Genomic DNA, 24,113 nt, shown 5'->3' with positions numbered 1-24,113 from the left:
TACTTAAAAACTGTTACACTATGCAAGTACAATATCGTGATTGTAACTTAGTATTCATTTCCCTTGTGGTGATATATCCTCATTATCTTTCAAGTGCATTAATAATATCTTTCCCTTTTTAAGGGCCCCATTGGTTTTTGGGGAGTGCTTAACTGAGGTCAGAGCTGTATTTAATGTAATGCTCACCACAATTTGGTGAGGTAGCTATTGTTGTTCCCATCTTAAGGGGAGGAAACTAGACTTTCTTAGTATGTTAGACTTACACCAGGGCAAACTTTTCCCCCTTAAGGGCCAGATCATAAGTATTTTAGGCTTTGTGGGCCATACGGCCTCTCGTTCAACTACTCAGCTCTGACATAGACAACACGTAGATGAAAGAGTGAGTATGGCTCTTTTTCAGGAAAGCTGTCTGGCCACTATAAGTTAATTTCCTGTAATTTTCATGCTCATGAAGTATTATTTTGATTTTTTTTTTTTCCTAGCCATTTCAAAGTGTTAAATGCATGGCTCCTGGGGTATACTAAAACAAGTGATGGGCCTGGGTGGGGCTGCAGGCCACCGTTAATAGACTCCTGACTTGTACTGCCAGTCAATTGTGGGGCCATATTTTAAGCTGAGTTTTGATGGACTCCAAAACACAGGCTTCCCCATTGGAGGAACAAGGTCCAGGCATGCATTGTCATTGTTACCGTGGCTGTTTAGTCCTAAAATAATAGAGGATTAGCCAGTAATATTTGAAGGAGAAGGTAATGAGGGGGATTTTACCAATTCAGCTTGAGAGACTTCTGCAGACAATACCAACTGCCGTCAAAACCGCAGATTCACTTTGGCTTTTCCAGCGACCAGTGGCATAAAAAAAAAACCAAAACTTGTTTTTTTCAATAACTTCCGGGAAAATCTGAATTTATATAGAAGTAAAAATTGATACTTCATATTTTTATGTATGAGCCCAAATGTATGTTTTCCAGACCTCTCATTCATTAAGTGTAGATGTACCACCCAGTGAGTCATCAGCTTAGGGAAACTTCAAAAACCTGCTCTTGGGTAAACAACAGGGCCAGTAACTTGTGTTTGGAGTGTTATTTGCACTGTAGCAAATTTAAAAGCTTCAAAAATTTGTTGGCATTTGAGGAAAGGTGGAAGTTACCATGTCTGAGCTTTGTTCTTTGTTCATTATGGGGCTTAGTAAGATTTAGGATAATTTCTTAGAGATTATTATTTTAAATTAATTAGTGAAATACCACCTCATCAAATTAAAGACCCGAGGCAGGAAAGTCCTACCAGAGGCTTATTGTTTTTTAAACAACCATTAATTCTAATTTACACATTTATATTCCTCCTTCACTTGGACACATCTCACAATATATTGTGCAAGGTACTGCTTAAGTGATTTCCCATGAGAACAGGTGCCTACTTGTTCAGTCTTATGAAGGCCAGGTTTACAGCAACTATTACCTAGAACCCTGAGCTTTCACATTATCTTGAACAATGTCTTCAAGGGTAAAATGTTCATCCGAAAAGAAATACACCTAAAATGTAGAAGTCTAAATGATATAACAGTACAGATTCTAGTGGGGAGATCTTAAAATCTTCATACCTGTCATGACAGGTATTCTGTTGATACGTAGCTCCAACTAAGAGGTTGCTGAATGAAAAGCAAGAGTTCTTTTAGATCTTCTTCCATTGATTACAGCTAGAACTTTTAGATTTATTATATGCTGTTGCAGTGGGGAAAACTGCAGAAGCTACATGAAGCCACTCACCTCCTAATGCCTGTTACCTTTGCTAGGTTTTGGTTATTAATAGCATTTGCATCTTTAGCAAAATTACCTAACGGAGGAAACTGCTATCATGGTTGGTGAACAAAACACTGTATCTTAATTCATTATAGCCTTTTATGTAATCCAGAACTAATGTTGTTCCTGAATTTCTTGTAATGTTTGATGAGAGACTGCATATTCGTTTGCAAGCAAACCAAAATCTTTTGTTTTCTCTAGATTGTGATACCGTTCTTCAGTCTTTTAATCAAAGATATTTATTTCCTCAATGAGGGCTGTGCTAACCGCCTTCCAAATGGCCACGTCAACTTTGAGGTAAGGATAGGTTGTAAGAATCTGAGCACAGAGAGGGCCCTTCCTCTCCCAGGCCAGGCAGCCTAAGCAGATTCTGAAGTTCTGTAACTAAGTTTTCTCTTTCTCTGTTGTTTTTTAAGAAAATAACAATACTGAGTAGAATAAATTAGCTGCAACATTATTATTAATTATTATCCAGAGTTTCTTGAGTAAATTTTTTTTTCCTGTTCCTCACAAATACCTATGGCTAGTTTTTTATTAAATTAAGGAAATTACATAGTTCAGTTGATTAGAAGTCAGAGGGAAACATTAAACGGAATGCTCATGATTTTTTATGGCTGCTTTTAAATTCTTTTTTCTTAGAAATTTTGGGAACTGGCCAAACAAGTGAGTGAATTCATGACATGGAAGCAGGTCGAGTGCCCATTTGAGAGGGACCGGAAGATCTTGCAGTATCTGCTCACGGTACCAGTCTTCAGTGAAGATGGTAAGTGAGCCTTCCAGCTGGAGCTGCCACCAGCATCCAAAAGCCCTGCCTGTAGGACATTGCTGTATACATTCCCGGTGCCTGGTTCCTCATATCACATGAGGCCTGTCTTCTGACCTTTTCCTTCTTAAGAGTTTTCTGTTGCACAGAAAACTATATGGTTTATCCCTAAAATATTTCTCAGGCACTCACTTTCCAGCCATAAATCGATTATTTCTGTGTTTAAACCTTCTTTATAATACCAGAGCTAGAGAACGTCAGGCACAAATGGAAAGATTTTGAAGGATTTTATTTTTCCCCTTGTTTGGACTTGTTTTGTTGGAGAAAAAGGGCATTTTGTTTGTGGTATGTTGATATTAAAAGTAATTTGAAAAAAAAACAAAAAAACTAGTTAGTTGGTACCTGTTGCTATTTGAAAAAGTAGCTGAAAATCTTGACCTGTTAAAATATTAAGGAATTTGAGGCAGAAACAGTGATTGTCCATATTGAGAAAAATTGATGAGAAGAGAGTTAAAGTTTGTAAAAGATTTAGGGATTTATTCCTTTGATCTTTTATATCCTAGTATTCTAGAAATCAATAGTATTATTAAATAACAATGTCTCATAATAGATTGAAAGCATTTGTAATAATGACTGAAGTGCATTTGCATTAATATTACCCATTTCAGAGGGGGCTTGGTTGTTATTAACCTCTCCTAAAAGGATTAATACCGAGCTCTTAAAATCTTTGAATGAAATTCTTTTAGATTTAAAAATAGGGAGAAAATATTAGAAGAATGAGGCCTAAAAAATCTGGCTTTTTAGTTACGAAAGGTTTTTTAAAAATCAAGGCTATCAGGAAAGAATGCCCCTCCCCACCCCTTCTTCACAGAGAACATAAATGTGAGCGTAGATAGCATCATGTGGCTTGCATTTGTAAGCTATTTCCCCACATAAACTGTTAGTTAATTAAGTGCTCTTTTGGCCTAGAGGCCCTTGGGTTTTTGTTGAGATGGTCAATCAGGCAAAGTGATATTTTGTGTTCTTAATGAAACTATGATGCTTCTCAGTTGTAATTGGATATTTTAAAGAGTTTCACTTTAGGGTTTAGCTCATGTTAAACAGGAGATGGATGGTGGTGGGTAATATACCAGGAGAAGGCCTCAGGGTTAATGCATTCTTAATTTTGGTTGATTGTAGCGCTCTACTTGGCTTCCTATGAGAGTGAGGGACCTGAAAACCATATAGAGAAAGACAGATGGAAGTCCTTAAGGTAAGTCTCCAGGCTGCTTATTGCCATGCTGATCGATGGGCCATGTTGGACTTACTTGAGGAAAGCCACATGCTTTCTGTAGGAAGTCCTTCCCTGTGTGTTCCAAGTTTTCTCTGTTCCTTATGTCTTGCCACCTGAATCTTTGTGGCTTAGAATCCTCATTGCCATCATTCAGTTTTATCGCCTTTCACTTTTTTACACTGTCATATATACAGTGACTCTGCTCTCGTTTCTTTCTCCCATTATTTTTTGGAGTCAGGAACTGAAATTACCCCATGGTATGTATGGTAGAAAGAACACTGACTCATTGTCTTCATCTAAAAGATAACAAGTTCAGACTCTATTTATGAATAGTTCTAACACTAATATTTTATTTGACCTGAGATAAAAGAGACCCAAGTGCCAGTAGGTTCAGTAAATCTGAGTGTGTCACTCTCTTGACAACTGGGTCTTGGTCCCTTCTTTGGTTTGAGAGAAAGAAGAAGTTGAAAATTTTTTTTTTTTTAAAGATTTACTTATTTGAGAGGGTGGGTAGAGGAAGAGAATCCCAAGCAGACTCTGTGCTGAGCATAGAGCCCAATGTAGGACTTGGTCTCACACCCTGAGATCATGACCTGAGTGGTAATTAGGAATCAGATGCTTGACCAACTGAGCCTCCAGGTGACCCAGAAGTTGGGACTTTAAACATAATCCAGAATCTATTCAAATTTAAAAATTGTGTTAATTTATTGGTATTTTCAAACAAATGTATTTTCAAAAAAACAAGGATAGGTAAATATATATTTTAACCATTTAAGATACTTATTTTAATAGGTAAAATAGCCCAGGATATAGTAATCATATAATCAAAATTGCTCTGTTTGTATTTCTACTAAGAGACTCTGGGGACATATGCCTTTTTATATCAGAGTGGGCAAGCACTTTTCTCTTCTTCCCAAAGTCATTTGGGAGTCTTCCCATATCTCTATGTACCATACACAGAATATACAATAACAGTTAACATTCGATGGGTTGAAATGTGACTAGAGACTTTAGTGGAGGATTTAGAAATGTGAAGTGAAAAAGAGAGTGCCCTGTATTGGCTTAAATTCAGACACAAATCCATGAGTCTGTCCACAGTTGTACTCAAAAGTGTTCAGTAATAATGCTTCTGATAAGCATTCATTGAGGGAGTAGCCCAGGCACAAATAGAATGGTATACATGGAAATACGTATATGAATACAATGAAGATGTATTCTTGATGTAACAGACTAGTTTACACACGAAAATTGTTTTTAAGAAGGCTTGAAGAACAAACTCTCCTTTGAGTCTGGGTGTAAGCCAAGTACTCCGCCCTTTCCATGTCCTATGTAATCTCAAGGCCTCACTCCAATGTCTTCTCCTTCCTGACCCATATCTCCTTCCTGACCCATATCTCCCCAGGAGTCTAAGGCAGTTCTCTTCTGTTAGAAACATGTCGGTTTATAGTGCATTCTACTACAGTGTAACCCTCTTGAGGGCAAGCAAGGAGTCTTTCATGTCTGCCACATCACTGAACATGTGTACCTGCCATGCTGGGGAATGATGTTGGGTTCCTGCAGGAGTTGACCAAAGCATAGCAATCACCAAGAGGATAAAGAAGAGAAAATAGGCTATGATCATTTGTAAAACCACCTGTGTTATGTAGATACAGAGACTAATTATTCTAGAATGATGCTACCTACCTGAAATGTGTATGTACATTAACTTTGAAGGCATTTGATAATTTTCCATAGACCCTTTTCGTGCTGGCCCTCATGCCATTCATTCAGACACTTAGGCTCAACAGTAACAATGACAGCTACACCTCTGAGGGTAGACACCTCTCTGGTCATTGGCTATTTTAAATGCTCTCAATGAACATGGAATTTGAAGGTGCTTTTATTTATTGAGTAAGTCCATCTGTGATAAGACCAGTGCAGACGTAAAAGCTTTTTATAATTAATGACTTGCTTGTTTTTGTTTTGATATAAAGCCACTCAAAATAAAGATTTACCTATAAACAAAGCTTTTGCCGTCTCCTTAATAAATATTTATTTGAAGTGACTAGCAATCACTAGCACAAGAACCACAAGGACTTCAATGCTTAGTATTTTTCCTCCTTTTTTTTTTTTAAAGAGAGAGAGAGAGAGCATGCATGAGCGGGTGGGGGGGGGGGGGAGTGGAAGTAGTAGGGCAGAGGGAGAGGGAGAAAATCTCAGGCCAACTCCCTCCCTGCGCAGGGAGCCCTGTGTGGGACCGGAGATCATGACTTCAGCCAAACTCAGGAGTCACATGCTTAACCAACTGAGCCACCCAGGCACCTTCTTCTTCTTTTTAACTATCTGTAATCAAACTTAAGGCCTAGGAAAGGTGAAACTCGTATTAGGCAAGACATTTTAATCCTAACTGAAATAATCTACCACATTCGTTCTCATCCTGTCTTCTTTATTACTCAGGTCCAACCTCTTAGGCAGAGTGTAAGGAACGGGATGCTGACGGTCGCTGCTGCTGCTGCTGCTGCTGCTGTGTCATGCGCAGATCATGACATGAGGGGCTGGCCTGTTTTTTGGTGTCCAGTTCTACAAAATATCCTGCTAAGTCCCCACAAGCAAGCCCACTCAGGAGTAGATGGGGAACTTATTTCCTACAGCTGACAGATTGACTCGGATTTTGGGAGACGGAAATGTTCACTGAAGACACTTGAGAAAGAATCCTCTACAGATCCCGGCTCTGCACATGATTCATCGTCTGGAATTTCCATGTGAATCACAGCTCTGCACCTGGATGGAGCTTTCTTTTGTGTGCGTGTGTTTTTTATTTGGTTGAACATTTGCTGCTAATGGGACTTGCCCAGCTGAGTGCTGGCTCTTAGGAAGCCCATGTTTCTTTGTTAACTTAAATGAAAAAGGGAGAAGAGGGAGGGGAGAAAACCTTCCATGTAGATCCCACCTTCAGCTCCATGGTATTGCCAGGAGGGGTAAGACTGGTTGAATGCCGATTCTGGACTTCATTTCCCCTTAGTGTGTGCTGTGTTTTGAATTCCTCTCCTCCCTCTTCCTGCAAGATTTTGAGTTGGCTGCTGGTTAGCAAACTCCTTTTTACCCATATAAGTTATTTAATATAATGAAGCTCAACACTGTGGTAGGAAAATAGCCACTAGGAAAAAAAAGCAGAGTTTGTCATTAGACTACTTAACATTCTAGAAGGACTTTTTGTTTTCTCTGCCCTTTGAGCTGTTTACAACTGACCACTGTGTTCAACAGATGGATTTTTCAGTAGTTTTTTGTTATTGCTTAGTTTTCCATCATGCCTATTTTTTTTTCCTCTTGTAAATTTAAATTATCTGACTTTAAGGGTCTTGGAAAAACGCACAGCCTAATTACAATTTAATTTTTTGAACAGACTGTTATTTTTCATTACGTTTTGGAGTCTGTTGGTAACTAAACATGTGAACAAAGAAGAAATTGGAAAAGTTAGTCCCCCGCCTCCGCTCCACTGCAGCAGTGAATGAAAAGAAATGAAAAACATCTTGCTGTTAACTCAAAGGTCGATCTAATTGTGAAATAGTTCACCTTGTTAAACATCTCAATAAGTCTGTAGTTGCTCTGCAAGCAGCCATTATATTTATTTACTCTAGGAGAAACTGTAGAGTAGTAAACCATGCTAATGAAAAAAACAAAACATCGTGTTCAAAACAGAGATGTATTTGAGAACTTAATGACATGGTTTCAAAAAACAGAGCATGTATGTATGCTGCACGCCATCTCAGCAGACCTAAAATGTCTCCAAGTTGTCCCTTTACAACCATCAATATATTTTACACTCTGCGGCCAGGAGTTGTGGCGTCTCTCTTTTCTTTTATGGAAGGGGTTATTGGGGTGGGGGGCTATTATCAAAGTAATTCAACTCCTGTGACTGGCTAGGAGGGTGTCTGTCCTTGAGGAAGTAGCCTTGAGGAGTATGTGTGTGTGGACATTAATTTTCTAAAAATGGATCACAGCAAGCATTTAATAAATAGTACTTGCCAGGTACTTTGTAAGTGTTTAGCATAGATCACCATCCCCATTTTTTAGGTGTGGGAATAGACATCATCATCATTTGTTCAAGGTCCCATAGCAATTGAGAGGCCCAAAGATTTGAAGGAGGCCTTCTGATTCCAGAATCCAAGCTTTAAGCCAGACTGCCAAGCCTTCTCCAACTTTGGTATAACCTTTCACCTTGCAAACAGCCCAGGGATCTTGTTTAGGTGCAGATTTGGGTTCTGTAGGTCTCAGGTGATGGTCCTGGCATCTGCTGAGAGCAGGAAGGCACCCCACAATACTGCCGCCTTTCCCCGAGGAATGCCTCTCCCAGAGCTCTGTGCCCCTCTGTTGTTGCTGTGACAGCTGTGCTCTTTCGCATCCAACTGTCTACATCCAGGCTCCACTAACTCGGGGCTGCTGGCCAAGTCTGCCTGTTTCATAGGGCCCACAAGGTGACAATGGATGACAAAAAAAAGAAAAGGATAAAATTTTATGATTGGTGAAAATGATATGAAACTTAAATTTCAGTGTCCATAAGTGGAGTGGGACACGGCCACACTCGTCCATTCACACATTTTCTTGTGGCTGCTTTCTGCTGTAGTCTTGTGGTTGTGGCAGAGACTATATGGCCCGCAAAGCCTCAAATATCCACTCTCTGGCCCTTTACAGAAAGTTTGCTGACTGACCCCTGATCTAGAGTGGTCATTTTGAGCATTACGTAAATGAGTTTGCAAAGATGCTCTAAGGTCTCTGTTACAGCATTAGATACATAAACGTGGCTGCTGGAACAATTTTACTACAGCAGTATTAGGCTTAAAAATATGATTCTAAGTCTACTTAAACAAAAATTGTTCATGGAAAGAGTTGCCATTCTCATACATAGCCTCTTGTTTTAATATCTAGATAAATCGAGGGTTTAAACCCTATAGCTGACTGATCTGTGGAAATCATTGACTGTTCTCTTTGTGCCATGTATTTGGACTCCCCAGCAGGTTACAGACACATGTATAATTTATGTGGCTGGATGGACGCCTCAGTAAACATGGCATCAACAACACCAGGCTATGTCAGTCAGTAGATTTCGATTTAGGAGGTAATCTGTCCAGGCACGCCAGACATTCCAAAGAAGCAGCCTCTGAGCTGAGGCCTGGAGGGAGCCTCAGAACAACCTGGGTTTGGTAGGAAAAGATGAATATACCTTTCTCTATGGGGAAGTATCCCCTGTGTTTGCTGACAGGCTTGAGCTCCCCAGGGGTGGCCTGCCTTTCATCTCACGGAGAACAGTCACTGGCTGTGGTCATCTTACCTTTGTTTTTGAGGGTTTTTAGCTTTATCTCTTGACCTGGCTCTGGCACCCTTGCCCAATGCCTAACCCACCTTGTACTTCGCATGCTCCTTTATGTGCTTATCTTTTTCTAATTGACGCCCATAATATGCCTCCTGCACTTTGAATCTCAAGAAACCACAGCCTACCATTGGGAGCTGAGTTGCTAAACTATATAGGAATGTTGAACTGTAAATTATTAACATCCCCTACCTTCTTCTGGGGTACATTTTGTTTACTTTGTGACCTGCCTCAACAAAAGACACTGCCTGTCTCTATTCCAAACATATCTTACTATCCTGATGGAGAGTGCACAACTGGGGATTAATTCTCTTTTGGAGCTAAGGGTTCAAAGGAATTCCTAAATTCATTTCCTGGAGAAAAAAAAATGTTAGTTACCTGGAAACTAGTAACGAAACATAAAAACTTCAAAGATATTCTGATAGCAACACTATCAGCTTTACCATTGAGATTTTTTTTTAAGATTTTATTTTTAAGTAATCTATGTACCCAACATGGGGCTTGATTTACAACCCCAAGATCAAGAGTTGCACACTCAACCTAATGAACCAGCCAGGTGCCCCACCCTTAAGACATTTAAAAAGGAAAGATGTTTGCCAGATTTGAACTTCAAGAGTTGTAATAGAAAATTGAGGCACTTTCTGGACAAGTCAAAGCCGGAGTTTTTTTTCTGGATTTGAATGATCAGATAATTCCCTCAATTGTCTGCTTCAAGTAATCAAGATCACCGACTCCACGAAATGCTAACAAAAGAGATGTTGAGATTTATGCATCCAAACCTAACAGGTTAGGGAATTTATTCAAAACTAGCAAATAAGGTTTGCTCCATGCAAAAAGACCACTGCCCTAATTCTATATTAAAGACCAACTTCTCCTAAAGGATGTATATATGTACTACTTTATTTAAACCTAATGCATTAAGGAAATTCCCAGGCAGGGAATTCCCTTTTTAGTTCTAGAAGCCTTGAACAGGCTTAATTCCCACTCTGAGAGCCTAAAAACCCTGCTTCATTTCTCTACGATTGGATCCAATCAGAGAAGAAACATCCAAATGTGTGTGATCATGTTCTGGATGGTACGAGAGATCTATCTTAGAATACTGTTGTTAGCACACTTCACTTTAAATATGCACAGAATCCAGCATTTTTGGATTTCTAGGCAATGGTTTTTAGGTCATAATTTAGGGAATTAAAGAGAAAGAAGGGAACTGATATTTCTTAGAATCAAGAAGAAAATGATGTACTTCTTGAAGGGTGCCAAACCAATGGGTTTTCTACCATGAAATAAAGTTTGCATTCTTTCCCTTTCTACCTATGCTGCTTGGAGAAAATAGTAGCATGAAATCATCTTTCTCTGGATGAATTGCTGTGGAAAAGTAAGTTCACCAGAGTATATTGTCAACTTGGTTGAAACATGGAGTTGGAGGACCAGGGGCATTGTTAAAATTTTTGCAAAGCAATTATGAAATATCATAAGGGCAGGTGACAAGTGTGGGGAGTTACTGCCTCTCAGTGTGTTGAATGCACCAGCAAGCTAGTTATAATTATTGGAGATACACAACTTTTTGCTATCTTTGGATTGAATGAATCTCACATGTATTTCTGAGACATTTGGATTTTGGAAAGAAGTATAAACTTAAGTAATTCCAGTCCATGCTCATTGGTGGCCCTATAACCAGAGATCAACAAGAGAAATCCAAGGCACTGAGGTTTGTTTTTATTATGATGATAATGAATTAGACTGCTAATGCTCCCCCTGTGTTTCTTAGTACCAATAATCATAGCAAGGAACACATCTTTAAAAAATAATACTAAAATCCTTCATTTAAAAAAATGTGGGATCAAGATTGCTCAGGGTTCTGAAGTTTGAAATCTACTCTGTGAGAGTATTAGATGAGTAACAAGAAAACTAAGTGCTAAGCCTTACCATGCTGAGATTTGTGGGACTTTGGGGAAGTCTCCCCACCTTTTCTGAACCTCAGTGTCCTCATCTGTAAGTAATGGGTCTGGACTGATTGATGTGGAACGGCCATTCCGGATCTAAGAATCTGTGGGTTGGGAAAGCCCTTCTCAGCTGGCCTGACTGGAAGGTAGATTAGCAAGTAAATACAGCATCCTGCATTTGTGCCTGCAACCTTCTCTTCCTCCTGCTGGCCTCTTTTGTGTTTTGTTTCATTGTGTTTGAAGACGGAAAGGATCAGAGGCTAATTGCTACTCAGAGAAGACAAAGGAGGGTTAGAGGCTCAAGTCACCCTGTGGTTGTGCCCCACACGGGGATAGAGTTTTTTACAGTGCAAAGTGACCCTTACTCATACCAGAAACCAGAAAACACCCTTTGTGCAAGACCAGTTGAATGATTTCAAAGGTACTAGATTAAGAAAGCACAGTTTCTAAAGACTAAAAAATAGCTTTGTTGTGTAGGCTAATCTTCGCCACAGCAGCTGTTATAATTGTGCTTGTTTATGTAGATAAAATCATATAAATTGCCTGTTCACACCTAGTCATTTACAAATGAGTCACGATTTGGTTTAAACGACCAAGATTCACACAAGTAATGATCAGAGCCCGCTTCTGCATTTTGTCGACTTTTGTTTCTTGGGCCAGAGGGGGGTCCTCGGTGGTAAACTGGGGGAATGTGACCTACCCTGTTAGAGGAAGTCCTACCCTGAGGGAGAAAGGGCACACACCAGTCCCCACACGCAAGAAGGGGCACCTTCTTTACTGGAGCTACCCATGCTCCAGGAAGCCTACCTAATCCAGGAAGACCTCTGCAACAGAAAAAAAAAAAAGATCAAAGGAAGAGCAAGAACTCAGAAGAGGGAGAAAAAATGTAGAGGGGGCTAGAAGTACGTAGTAGAGCTCTTGGCAAGTTTAAGAAGTGTGACGTGACGCTGTGTCTCAGTGTCAGTTTTTGAGATACTCGGAACATTTAAAATCTAGTAAAACAATGAAGTTAGGCAATATGTGGGGAAATCACAAACTACTTGCCATTAAAATAGGTATTGGGGGGTGCCTGGTGGCTCAGCCAATTAAGCATCTGCCTTTAGCTCAGGTCATAATCCCAGGCTCCTGGGTTTGAGCCCTGTGTCAGGCTCCCTGCTCAGCGGGGAGCCTGCTCTCTCTTCCTATCTCTGTTGCTATCTTTGTCTCTCTCTCTCTCAAATAAATGAAATCTTTTAAAAAGTAAATAAAATAAAATAGATATTAGGTAAGTGAATAGAACTAGATAAGTAGGAGGATTGCTTTTAATTATAGTCACTTAACAGTGACTATCATTAAAACTACAGAATTTATAAAATTTTATAAAATTCTGGAAAATGGGTGTCATTGATCCCTCTCCCCTTCATCAAAAATTTTATAAAATTTTATAATTTATTGCTTTGAATTATAGTCACTTAATTTTGACTATAATTAAAATTCTAAAATTCTATAAAATTCTGGAAAATGGGCATCATCGATCTCTCCCGGTAACAAAATTACCAAGTTCTTTGTTGCAGGGCAAGGAAAAGTTGGCTAGAGTGTTGCCTTTCAGCCACTTCAGACTTAGGAAATAAGGAGAACTAGCGGGGTTCTTAGGTGCCCCCCAAAGGCTCAAGCATTATAAAATATTCTCTTTCCTTCAGAGGATTCTTGTGGCTTACGTATCAATCCAGCCCTATTGTGCTGTCAAGTGCACCGTGGAATAAACGGGATCCTTTAGCTGTGCCTTTAAATTTTAGAAGGCGGTGAAAGGGCAGGCTTATTACCAAAATATTCTATGCACGGAATGTCCTATGTTTGGAGAGTTTAGAATATGGTACAAGCAGTTCTTTGTTTTTTCAGTCCGTATCTGTCCATCTGGAACAAGCCTGAAGGAAGTTTCACTGGGCCCCATCCAGCCCTGTCCAGCCTCCAACTCCCAGACCCCTGCCTCAGTGGAACCGGGGGTTCTAGCAGAGACGGAAGGAACAAAGGAAAATAGTTGTATCACTGCTAAGATTGGCCATCTCTTTTAGCACCATTCCCAGGTGCTCTTGTCGGTATAGAGCCTCTCTTTTCTTTGCTTTAACCAAGAGTCCTATCAATGATCTCTACGTGGAATGTGCCTGGGCCCCAGAGGTCAGTGGTCCTGTGCCTCAGCGGACTGGAGGATGAATGGAGGAAATGCAGCCTTGCCAATGACAGACAACACTGTTCCCGGTAGGCTGGGCAGTTCCCAGCTCCCATTCTACCTTCTTAACTTGCTCCGTGTCTCTCACTCCTCTCTCCAAAGCAACGCATCCCTTTTTTTTTTTTAAGATTTTATTTATTTATTATATTTATATATTTATTATTTATAGAGAGAGGCAGAGACAGCAGAGGGAGAAGCAGGCTCCATGCACCGGGAGCCCGACGTGGGATTCGATCCCGGGTCTCCAGGATCGCACCCTGAGGCAAAGGCAGGCGCCAAACCGCTGAGCCCCTCAGGGATCCCCCAACACATCCTTTTCTTTAGGGTTTACTGATCTAAGCTAACAATTTGAAGGTTTAAATTTGTTACTCGAATTCATTCTATTATGTGATTGAGAATCATTTTATGTTAGTTTTCTAACTGGTGGAATTTTAGGGTATATAAGAGAGTGAAGTTTAATAATTAAGGCAGCGAGGGGAGAAATGTGGATGAGAAGAACAAGTAAAGCCATAAAATATAAGAGATCTAAAGGTTTTACCAAGCGATGATTAATTTAGCCATCAAGCTGGTTGATGAGTGGCCTGGGACTAGAACCAAATCTAGGACTGCACTGAGCAGATTCCCTCTAAGGCAGGCCAGCTTGCCTGGGGCTCTGCCCAGGTCCCCATCCTTAGCAATTCATGGTGTTTTCAGCTATGCTGGCACTTTTGAAGTTACAGATTCTCTAACTGCCAAGAAAAAAAAAAAAGGGAAAATCTCACTTGAGATTTACTGAGTCCCTATGCACGTGGCACACTATGCAAAGTGCACAGAGATACTGAGGTGTGGGGGAGACCCAGTACCACGCGGAAGGGACTCACCTTCTCCTGAGAAAAATCGCCCTCTGTAGTGTAACAGGTGTTGGGAGCTTATCTCTCCCTGACGCTGCCCCTGAACCCTTTCTTCTTAACTAATTATTTTGGAAGATCAGAGCACTTTCCACAATGGATGCAAACCTGAGATTTTAACGAATGTCTGCCCGGGGAAACTCCTACCGCATGTGGGTACGGGGCTGTGTGTAGCCTTTTACTCTGTGCTGGCAGAAGAGGACAGTTGAGGACTGAAATCCGGCCAGCTCCCACCTGCCAAGCCCTGTGGAGCCTACGTGGAGGTGGCCTCCACCTGGAGAACTGAGTGCTTTGGTGTTATCCAGCCTCTCCAGGGGAGGCACCTTTTCCTAACTGGCACCAAGGCTCTTGATATGCTGACAGCAGCCTTGCAACAGGGCACACATGAAATAATCCATTCGAAGAACCGACTGGTGGTAGCGGTGGCTGAGTTAGGGTTGGGGCTGAAGCTTGAGAGGTAGGCAGGAGCCACATGGACAAAAGGGTAGGGCTGACAAGTTGCACTTTTTCCTAAATGTCTATGCAGAGCCATTGATGGATTTTCGGCAGAGGTGCATGTTAGCAAGGTAACACCGGCTGCTCAGGAGAAGATGAATTGGCCTGGGGAAGGGGGATGATCATGAGGATAACTTGGGGGACTGAGTAGAAGATGCTTGTTGAGGCCAGACAATGAATCAGGAGAGCCTGAGGCAAAATAGGGAGAAAGGAGAGGAGGAGAAGAATTTGTAAACTGTTAAGAAGGCAGAGAAAAAGTCCTGGAGACGAACTAGGTGCTGGGAGCAGCAGTTGCATGTAGGTCTGTGTTATGGGCAGAACTGGGTCCCCTACAAAAACAGGTCAGAGTCCGAGTACTTTGGGTGAGTACCTGGGTCCTAGTCCTATGACCTCAGAATGCAACCTTATTTGGAGTGACGGTCTTTATAGGGATAATCAAGTTAAAGTGAGGTTATTATTGTGGGCCCTAAAACGATAACGACTGGCCTCTTTACAAGGTCGGGGAAGCTGAGACAGAGACAGACATGTGCACGGGGAGACACCATGTGAGGATGCAGCTGTGCTGCTATAAGCCAAGGAACTTCCAGAAGTTAGGGGACAGATCCTCACCTGTGTCTTCAGAGGGAGCGTGGCCTGGCTGACACCTACATCTCTGTTGTTCAAGCCACTCAGTTTGTGGTACTTTGTAATAGCAGCCCTAGGAAACTAATAGTCTGTCTCCTGTGATTAAATCATGTATTAGCCAAAGTCTATCATTAATTAAACTTCCCCTAATAAAGCAGAGGTATATAAAGGGATTAGGTAATACTTCCTACACTTTACTTTGAAATCCACAACTGCAATCATTCCATTTTATTGCCAAGCATCCTTTTAAGGTTCTTTGTTTCATTTGTTTATTACCTTCCCTTGTATCGTATCTTAATCAATGTAAAATGGATAGGGAACTTGAAATATTTACACAAAGCAATTAAGTACACCGCTGATGGGATCCAGTCCTGGGGCCCAGCCCATAATGGAATGGATGGAATATCTGAGCCAAACGGTAGAGTTGGGAAGGACTCTGGAAAAAAATAATACACTCCCTCATTTTACAGATACATATACAGAGGTCCAGAGAATTTCTATGACCCTGGGCTAGTGCCTTAACAAATTGGTGACAGGGCTGGAAGCTAACATGTAACCTCTTCACTTGTCCATTTTTTCTCCTTCTCCCGCTGGGTCAGTGCTGAATTTCCCTTGGAACTGAGCTCATTCCATGCTGCCCCCAGCTTCTGAAGGCAAGTGTTAGAGGCAAATGATGTGAGGCTCTCCGCCCAACAGTAGTTCAGGAGAAGAGATGTAATAAACCTGGTAGCAGCCCATAGGAGGGCAAGCACAAAGAGGAAAGGGAATTATTTTGTCAGGGAATATATCTCACTGGTTACTTTTGAGTCTCCTTTGCTGATTGCCTCTCAAAACACTGCACGGCCTCAGGTTTCAGAGACTCCTTTAAAAGCATTTCATAGGTGACTTCATTCGGCCCCGTTGCTTTAGAATCCTCTATGACCGGGCTACCCAGGTGGCTCAGTGCTTGAGTGGTTGAGCCTTTGGTTCAGGTCGTGATCCTGGGGTCATGGTATTGAGTCCCACATCGGGCTCCCTGCAGAAATCCTGCCTCTCCCTCTGCCTTTCTCTCTGGGTCTCTCATGAATAAATAAATAAAATCTAGGAAAAAAAAAATAAAAAAACAAAATCCTCTACTACCTGGTGTCTTTTCTATTTATGGCTCTGAGTTTTTTTTCAGAAGTGGATTCACCTTGAAGCTTCAACTTCAGGCCCTCTTGCGTGTACAGTCCCTTCTAAGACTCTGACCCTAATTTTATATTGCATCTCAAAGTCCTTATCTTAAAGAAGCTTTCCCTAAAATTATATAAACTCTAGGAAATTTAATTTCCCTAAAATTATATAAATATAAAATTATATTATATTTTCCTTAAAATTATATATATAAATTTATATAAAATTATATAAACTCCACAAGCCTGGATCCACACCTTACTGTCCCCTGGACTTCAGACTTGCACATTATACCTCTACTGAGCTGGCCATGGCCAAAATATAAGAGCCAAAAAATTGGGATTTTCTCACCAGTGCTAGTCACTGAGTATTTCCAACCCTGATTTCCAGGCATGTGGTAGGATTGCACTTCCCATCATCCCCTTTGAAGTGGGATAGAGTTCTGTGATTGCTTTGTCTGATGAAATGTGAGTGGAAATCATTTCACTTCCCAGCAGGAGCTTTAGAAGTAGCCAGAGTTCAATTCATGCTGCTCCCTTCCAACTGCTGGGGTGTTAAGAGGATGCCTCAGCCTCTGGGTTCCTGAGCAGATACTCTGAGCAGAGCTCCTTGTCAAGCCACAGCAGGCAGGTACTGGAAAGAGTGGGAAAGAGGTTCCTGTGGGGTAAGCCAGAGAAGCCTGGGGGCCTGTTTGTTACCACAGCATAACCTAGCCTATCCTGATTGTTGTACTTCCTAAATATGCCCTTCTTCCTGTTTATCCATCGCAGTAAACAGCAACTCAGTGCCCTGGGCCGTTCAGGCCAGATCACTTGACCTCATCCCTGCTTCCTCTTTCTTCTAGGGCACAGCAACAGTCCCTAGACCACGCCTTCAAGTATATCCAGGGAACTGACTGCTTCTCATCACCTCTAGCCCCTCCCCCCCAGCAGGTCCAGATACCATCCTCTTTTCCTCTCTTTTCCTGGATTATTGCAACAGCCTCCCAAAACCTGCGGCCTACATGCCACATCTCAGGAAGGGCGAAGACCCTGGTCCATTTATGTCACTCATCCCATTACCCATCCTCCTATAAAGGTCTCCCATCTTGCTCAGTGTGAAATCTGAGGTTGAATTCTGTAAGGTTGAATCCTGCTGCCTTTCTGGCCTCACCTCCTACCATCCTCCCCCTGCTCATTCAGATCCAGGCACAGGCTCCTTACCAGTCCACATTTGCACTGAGCCTTGTCCTAACCACCCTGGTGGCCTGGAGCCCTCTTCCCCAGTCAGCTTCATGGCTCATTCCTCCTTTACCAGCTCTGCTCACATGACTCCTTCTCAGTGAGGACTTCTGGTTGATGTCCTTTTGTGATATTGTGATTTATAACAAGAAATGTATATTTGGTTTTCTTTCCTTCCTGGCTTCTGACACCGAGCTCCTAAACCCTTGGCATTTCCTAAGTGAGGAGAGTGATCAAGGTGTCTTTTGTTATGTTAATGAGGTGAATTTCAGAAAGCACCTAAGGAAGAGGGCTGGTTGCCAGGAGAATGGACCTTGTGGTTAGAGGGTTGGAACTTTCAACTCCAGTTCCCTGACCTCAAGGGAGAGGTGGGAAGCTGGAAGTTGAATGTTACCAATGGACAAATGATCTGTTGAATTGTGCCTGTGCAGCGAGATCTCCGTAAAAACTGAAAAGGAAGAGTTCAGAGACCATCCAGGTTGGTGCACACATGGAGCAGCAGGGAAAGTGGTGTGCTCTGAGAGGGCGTGGAAGCTCTGTGACCCCTTCCCCAGACCTTGCCTTACGCTTCTCTTCTAGGGGGCTGTTCCTCGGTTATATTCTTTTATAATAAACCAGCGAAAAATGTTTTTCTGAGTGCTGTGAGCTGCTCTAGCAAATGAATTGAACCCAAGGAGGAGGTGGTGGAAACTTCCTATCTATAGCCAGTTGGTCAGAAGTTCAAGTTCTAACCTGAACTTGCGATTAGCATCTGAAGTAGGGACAGCAGGCAGTCTTGTAAGGCTGAGCTCTTCACCTATGGGATCTGATTCAGAATTCAGTTGGATCATGGGACATCCAGCTGGTTCCAGAGAATTGTTTGGTTGTATGCCACCCACGTGTTGGAATTAGTGATCGGAATTCTTTTCCCTTAATCAGCAGCCACCTCCAATATGTCTTTTTGTTTGTTTGTTTGTTTGTTTAAGATTTAATTTAATTATTTGACAGACAGAGAGAGACAGCACAAGCATGGGGGGCAGGAGAAGGAGGAGCAGGCTCCCTTCCGAACAGAAGCTCAATACAGGCTGGATCCCAGGACCCCAGGATCATGACCTGAGCCAAAGGCAGATGCTTACCCGCCTGAGCTACTCAGCACCCTCCAACATGCCTTTAAGTTGGTAGTAACACATATCAAACTTACTACTACATGTTAGGTTCTCAGTTAAACTCCTGATAGAAATCAACAAACTTACTTACAAATATCTTAGGAAATGGAAACCATTCTTATTTAAGGGGTAGAGAAACCATGGCATAGAGATGTTAGAAACTTGTTTAATATCACAAACCTGGGATGCCCGGGTGGCTCAGCGGTTGGGCACCTGCTTTCGGCTCAGGTCGTGATCCCAGGATCGAGGATCAAGTCCGGCATCAGGCTCCCTGCGAGGAGCCTGCTTCTCCCTCTGCCTGTGTCTCTGCCTCTCTCTCAGTCTGTGTCCCTCATGAATAAATAAATATAAATCTTAAAAGAAAAAAATCACAGACCTGGTAGGTGAGACAACTCAGATTTATCTGTCAGACTATAAAAGTCATGCTCTTAATTGCTATGTCATTTTGCTTCTCAAATTAGGAAAGCTCCAAAGACATAACAAAACTTGATTTTTGGCAATTTTTAAAATACATGTTTACGTCATCCTACTGATGCAAAATCAAGGCCACATCACGGTACAGGAATTGAGGAGCTCACTGGGCGGTGGCCCCCAGGGTGTGGCTAATGTCAGTGTCCACTCGCGTGCAGGTGGGTGATGGAATGATGGTGTTCTGACTCTGTCCTCAATTTGTTCTCCTTTTTATCGTTGACCAGCATGGTGCTTGTAAAGTTCACAAGACCAACGGAGTTTTCATTTTGCTGTGATTACAAATCAAAAGAAACCAGACAAAGCCAGACAGACTTAAGCTAGGTTCAAAACTCACTCTTGTAAATTCAGGCGGAGGAAGATGGGTCTTACAAAAGTTTGCATAAAGGGTGCTAGTGATCTTATACGTCTGTTACGTCTCCATTGGACCAATATAGGTATTTTTAGTAGTCATCTGCATCTAGATGGAGGAAGATTAGAGGTCTCACGTCAAGGGGCGGTTAATCCCCATATGTTTGATGTCATCCTATTGTTTGTGTGTATGTATGTGTGTATGATTTACTACTTATTTTGAGCCTGATATGAGGCTCCATCTCACCCCCCTGACATTGGGCCCGGAGCCGAAACCAAGAGTCGGACGCCGAACCAACGGAGCCACAGGTGCTCCTGTCATCCTGTTGTTCCCAGTTCTGAGTGCCAGCCTTAATGAAGGATTGACAAACTCGATGCACCAAGGAGGTGATGATAAGGATGGTGAAGTTTTAGAAATGAAACCCATGTGAGACCCAAAGTTATTCAGCTGGAAGGGAAGACTGCACTGTCAGAAGTCTTATCTATTGTGTAAAAGGAAAGAGGGTGCAAAAGGAGAATTATCAGGAGGCATATTTCAAGTCAATGCAAAGAATTTTCTAATCAACAAATATGTCCTGTGATGCTAATGATTATAGGACATATTCCAGTGAATAGTAACATGACCATACCGCTGCCTTCGGTGCTCACTGACCAGTGAGAGAGCCAGCTGGTGGTAGGAGTCCAAGGGCACGGAGGAGAAGTGATTGATGCCCTCTCCCTAAGTGGTGATGGACACATAACAGAAGCCATTAGTAGGCACAACTGACAAGCACAAGTGTGAGTTTTACAGGAGGGTATGTGCTAAAGACATGCTCCCAGGAGAAAGCCGTAAGGGAGTTAGGGATATCATACAAGGATGGGAAGGAGCCAAACAAAAGTGCAATTGCAGGTGAAGTCCCAGGTTCAGCCCCATCCCTACTCCCATGAAGAGCTCTGGAGTATACATTACACTCAGACATTGTCCTTCTAGGGGTGAGATAGTGGGCCTTTCGTACTTCCACAGTGGTCTGTCACTGGTTATGGGTACCCTGATGAAGGAGCAGGGAGGGCAGGGGTATAAATCTCCAGGCATATGGGCAATAGGCAGGGCATCTCCAGGGCAATCCTCCAAGGGTCATAGGTGCTGGGGGTGGGCCATCGGCAGCAGAACGTGCTAAGGTTGAGATCTGGTTCCATACCAACAGAGTCTTCCATCAAAGATATAGAAGAGAGGACCTTCTAGCAAAACAACTTGCTGAGCAAAGGCACAATAACTGATGTGTGCTTAGAGGAATAGATGCAGCATCACTCAACATAAAGGGTGAATAAAACATAAGGAGGAAAAATGCTAAAGAGCTACAGTGGTAGATTTTTGTGGTACTACACACAAAAAAAAATTCCAGCAGATTAGCTCAATTGTGGTGGGAATCTCAAGAAAATCTTGGAGGAAAAGCCTGTAATATATCAATACTTCACTGCGGCTGATTCTGGAAGGCGATTCAGGATTCAGGGTGCCCTGGGGATCTCATAGGCAAGAGTTAATAGATTATTACTTTAATTCTCTGACAGATTTTCTCTACCTTTCCTGATTCAAAATCCAAGGTCCAGAATCTCTTGGCTTAGATAAACATCCCTGATCTTGTCTGAGCAGAACTTTCTGCATTAGCATACTTCTTAATTTGCTTTAAGCTTTGGACAGGTACCAGACCCTGGTGCCCAACAGCTGTCACTGGGCCTATAGGCTGATATATCATAGGGCACACTATGAGAGGATGAAAGCAGTTGTGGCCATTCTATAGATGCTGTGGCTGACCAGAATAAAGTCTCAGGAGCCAGATCAAGAAGCTCCTTGAGCCAGTTACTCATGGCTTATAACACATATGCAGGACCAGGGGTAAGGCCAGGAGTAGGCCAGGTGAGGGAGGCCAGTATGACATGTAAGGTACAAGGAAGCACTCCCTTTCAGTGTGGTGAAAATTAAGTGAGAGCCTCCTTATAGTTTGCACTACTCATGCCTCACTTTACCCTAGTTCCAATCTTCAACCACCCCAAAACTTAGTGGTTGGATTCATGAGCCTATGGGTCAGTAATACGGAGTGAGCCGAGCTGGTCTGGGCTAGGCTTGTTCATGTATTTGTGGTCAGCCAGATTTGGCTGGTTGGTGATGGCCTTGGCTGGAATTTCTAGAACGAATGGACACTCTCTCCAGGTGGCCTCTCATCCACCAGTCCATTGGCTTAAGCTTATTCACGTGGACTTCCAAAGGTCCCAAAGAAGAGCAAGAGAGGGCACCAGTGCTTTTCAAATCTCTGCATGTAGCAACTTGGCTGCTGCTCCATTGCTTAAAGCAAATCACATGCCCAAACCCAGTCTGAAGGGGTGGAGAAGTGGACTCCATCTCTTGACAGGAAGAGCTGCGAAATCACTTGGCAAAGTGCCTTTATATGGGGAAAGAAAAAATCTGTGGCTATTTTTCAATTTACCGGAGCCTCATGTGCCAAGGAAAGGAACTTGTTTTCTAATCAACAGTCAGGGGAGCCGTTGAGTCCTTTGCTCAGATCCAGGGGTGAGAAATATCACTCCAGCAGCTACGAGAAAGAAGGTTGGCAGAGTGAGATGGAAGGTAGTGAGACCAATCAGGTACAGGTGAAAAGTCACAAAAATCTAGAGAGCAGCAGGGCGGAGAGAAGGCAGGATCGGGAATATCTAACAGTTAGAAGGATACAATTGGCATGCTGGATACGAAAGTCATTCCCAGGTCGGTGTTTCCTGGTTCAGGTTCAGCCAGGCTCTCAATGCTTCCTTCTTCCTGGGTCCTTCCAGCATTCACTTTCAAAACTCCTTTCCACCCCCAATCCCAGTCACACTCAGCTGACAATCTTGTCTCCTGATTCATTAAGAAAATGGAGGTCAGTGGGAAAATGAACTCAATTTCCACCTCCCTCCACCTGCCACCCACCCTCCTTTCCATCTCATCTGTGTCTATAGCCAATGTGACTATCTGCCAGGGGACAAGAGAGCTCAAGCTCCAGGCATCTTCCTATGGTCTCCTCCATCTTCTCCACTCTCCTTGGGTTTTGTTCCATCTCCTTTTGTGAAAGGTTGTTGTCTCTGTTACAAAGTGCCAGTCTTTGGGGACAGAGATATTAAATGTACTATAATGTATCATAGAACATTTGAAACTATAATGTCTCAAAATTTCCTGACGGGTACAGCTAGCAGATAGTCAAGGCTTCAAAAGTAGTTTGGGCAATTCATTCAAATCTAGAGGCCAGTAATTAGGTTTCTTTATTTCTAGTTCCAACTGGAAACTGTACAAAGAGGGTTAACTCTTCCCTGAGTCCACACACCATGTTTTTCTTCTGGTTACCCCCAGTATTTTACCTGAGACAGTAAATTGTCAATGAGGTGCTCTGGGGCCCAAAAGAGATGGAAATGCTGGAAGAAGATCAGAGAATAAGGACAGACAAGATGGAGGGAGTGGGCGAGATTCATTTATGTGGAAACATGAAAGCAGAACTAACTAGGTGGTGACTAATGATACGATAACTGTCTACAAACACCGAGTGTGTATGATGTGAGTGCCAAGAAGTCATTGCCTCACTCAGCACTGATACAATCTGAGCAGTAACATGGTAGACAGAAAGGGTAGAGCATCCTCAGTTACAGTCACAGAAAAATGAAGAACAGAGATCAAAATGATTTCCCCAAGACTATTTCCTTCCTCTGAGGACAACTACTCTTCATTCATTCCTTTCTTCGATCAACTTCAAGTCCTCAAGGAGCTATAAAGAAGCCATCTCTTCAGCTTTCTGATTCATACCTCAGAGGTTCTAGCCTCTGGCCTCGCCTTCATCTACCAAGGGCACGGCCTTCCTGAATCCTCTCCATTGCTTCTTTCCAACAATGTGCAGCCAAGAAATTATTGCTAAAAGGGCCAAACTAATAGCATCTTGATGTATAACTTAACTCGTCTTAGAGAAAAAAAAAAAAAAAAGTCTACACCAGGCTTGATCTTGCACTCGAGCCAACTATTGATCCCGGAGCCACCCTGGCTTAGAGAGATGAAGGTTCAGTGTAGGCTTTCACCACTTCTAAAAGTTCATCAAGAATTGTGTCATGGACTCGAGTCAGCACACCGCTCATGCTATTCTCCCCTCACTTGCTAATTCTCCCTTTCTTCTGCTGTCATCGTCTTCGTGGATCACCTTGGCCAGTGGTCACCTCACATCAGATCAAGGCACTGAAAGGAAATTCATCATCAGCGTCACCGAAGCCAAGGAGATCACAATTTCACAGTTACTCATTCTGCAGCCTCGGCACTAGGCTCTTTGCTGAGAGCTTAACGCTGGCCTCACCAAGAGTGCCCGAGACGCGGTCTCAGCCTCCAGGAGCTGTCGGAGGGCTGCTTCTACTACCATTAGACACTCGAGTTAGGGACTGCATTTCACAGAGTGTCCATGT

At 42.4% G+C, this 24,113-nt stretch overlaps 1 protein-coding gene across 11 annotated transcripts in view; it reads left to right on the top strand.

Annotated features, from left to right (window-relative positions):
• The window catches only part of RASGEF1B (RasGEF domain family member 1B), a 545,064-nt gene extending 537,416 nt beyond the window's left edge, over positions 1–7,648 (top strand). For all 11 annotated transcript variants that reach the window (XM_072809891.1, XM_072809893.1, XM_072809892.1 and 8 more), the window contains 4 exons: positions 1,998–2,093; positions 2,436–2,559; positions 3,739–3,811; positions 6,269–7,648. In XM_072809891.1, the coding sequence (XP_072665992.1) occupies positions 1,998–2,093; positions 2,436–2,559; positions 3,739–3,811; positions 6,269–6,293 (318 nt within the window). In that variant the 3' untranslated portion in view covers positions 6,294–7,648. The remainder of the gene's footprint in view (positions 1–1,997; positions 2,094–2,435; positions 2,560–3,738; positions 3,812–6,268) is intronic.
• The last annotated feature ends 16,465 nt before the right edge of the window (positions 7,649–24,113 follow it).

Source organism: Canis lupus, chromosome 33 (assembly GCF_048164855.1).
Source record: "Canis lupus baileyi chromosome 33, mCanLup2.hap1, whole genome shotgun sequence".
Taxonomy (NCBI): domain Eukaryota; kingdom Metazoa; phylum Chordata; class Mammalia; order Carnivora; family Canidae; genus Canis; species Canis lupus.
The sequence above is the reverse complement of the archived record's forward strand: the minus strand, read 5'-3'. Positions and strand labels throughout refer to the sequence as shown.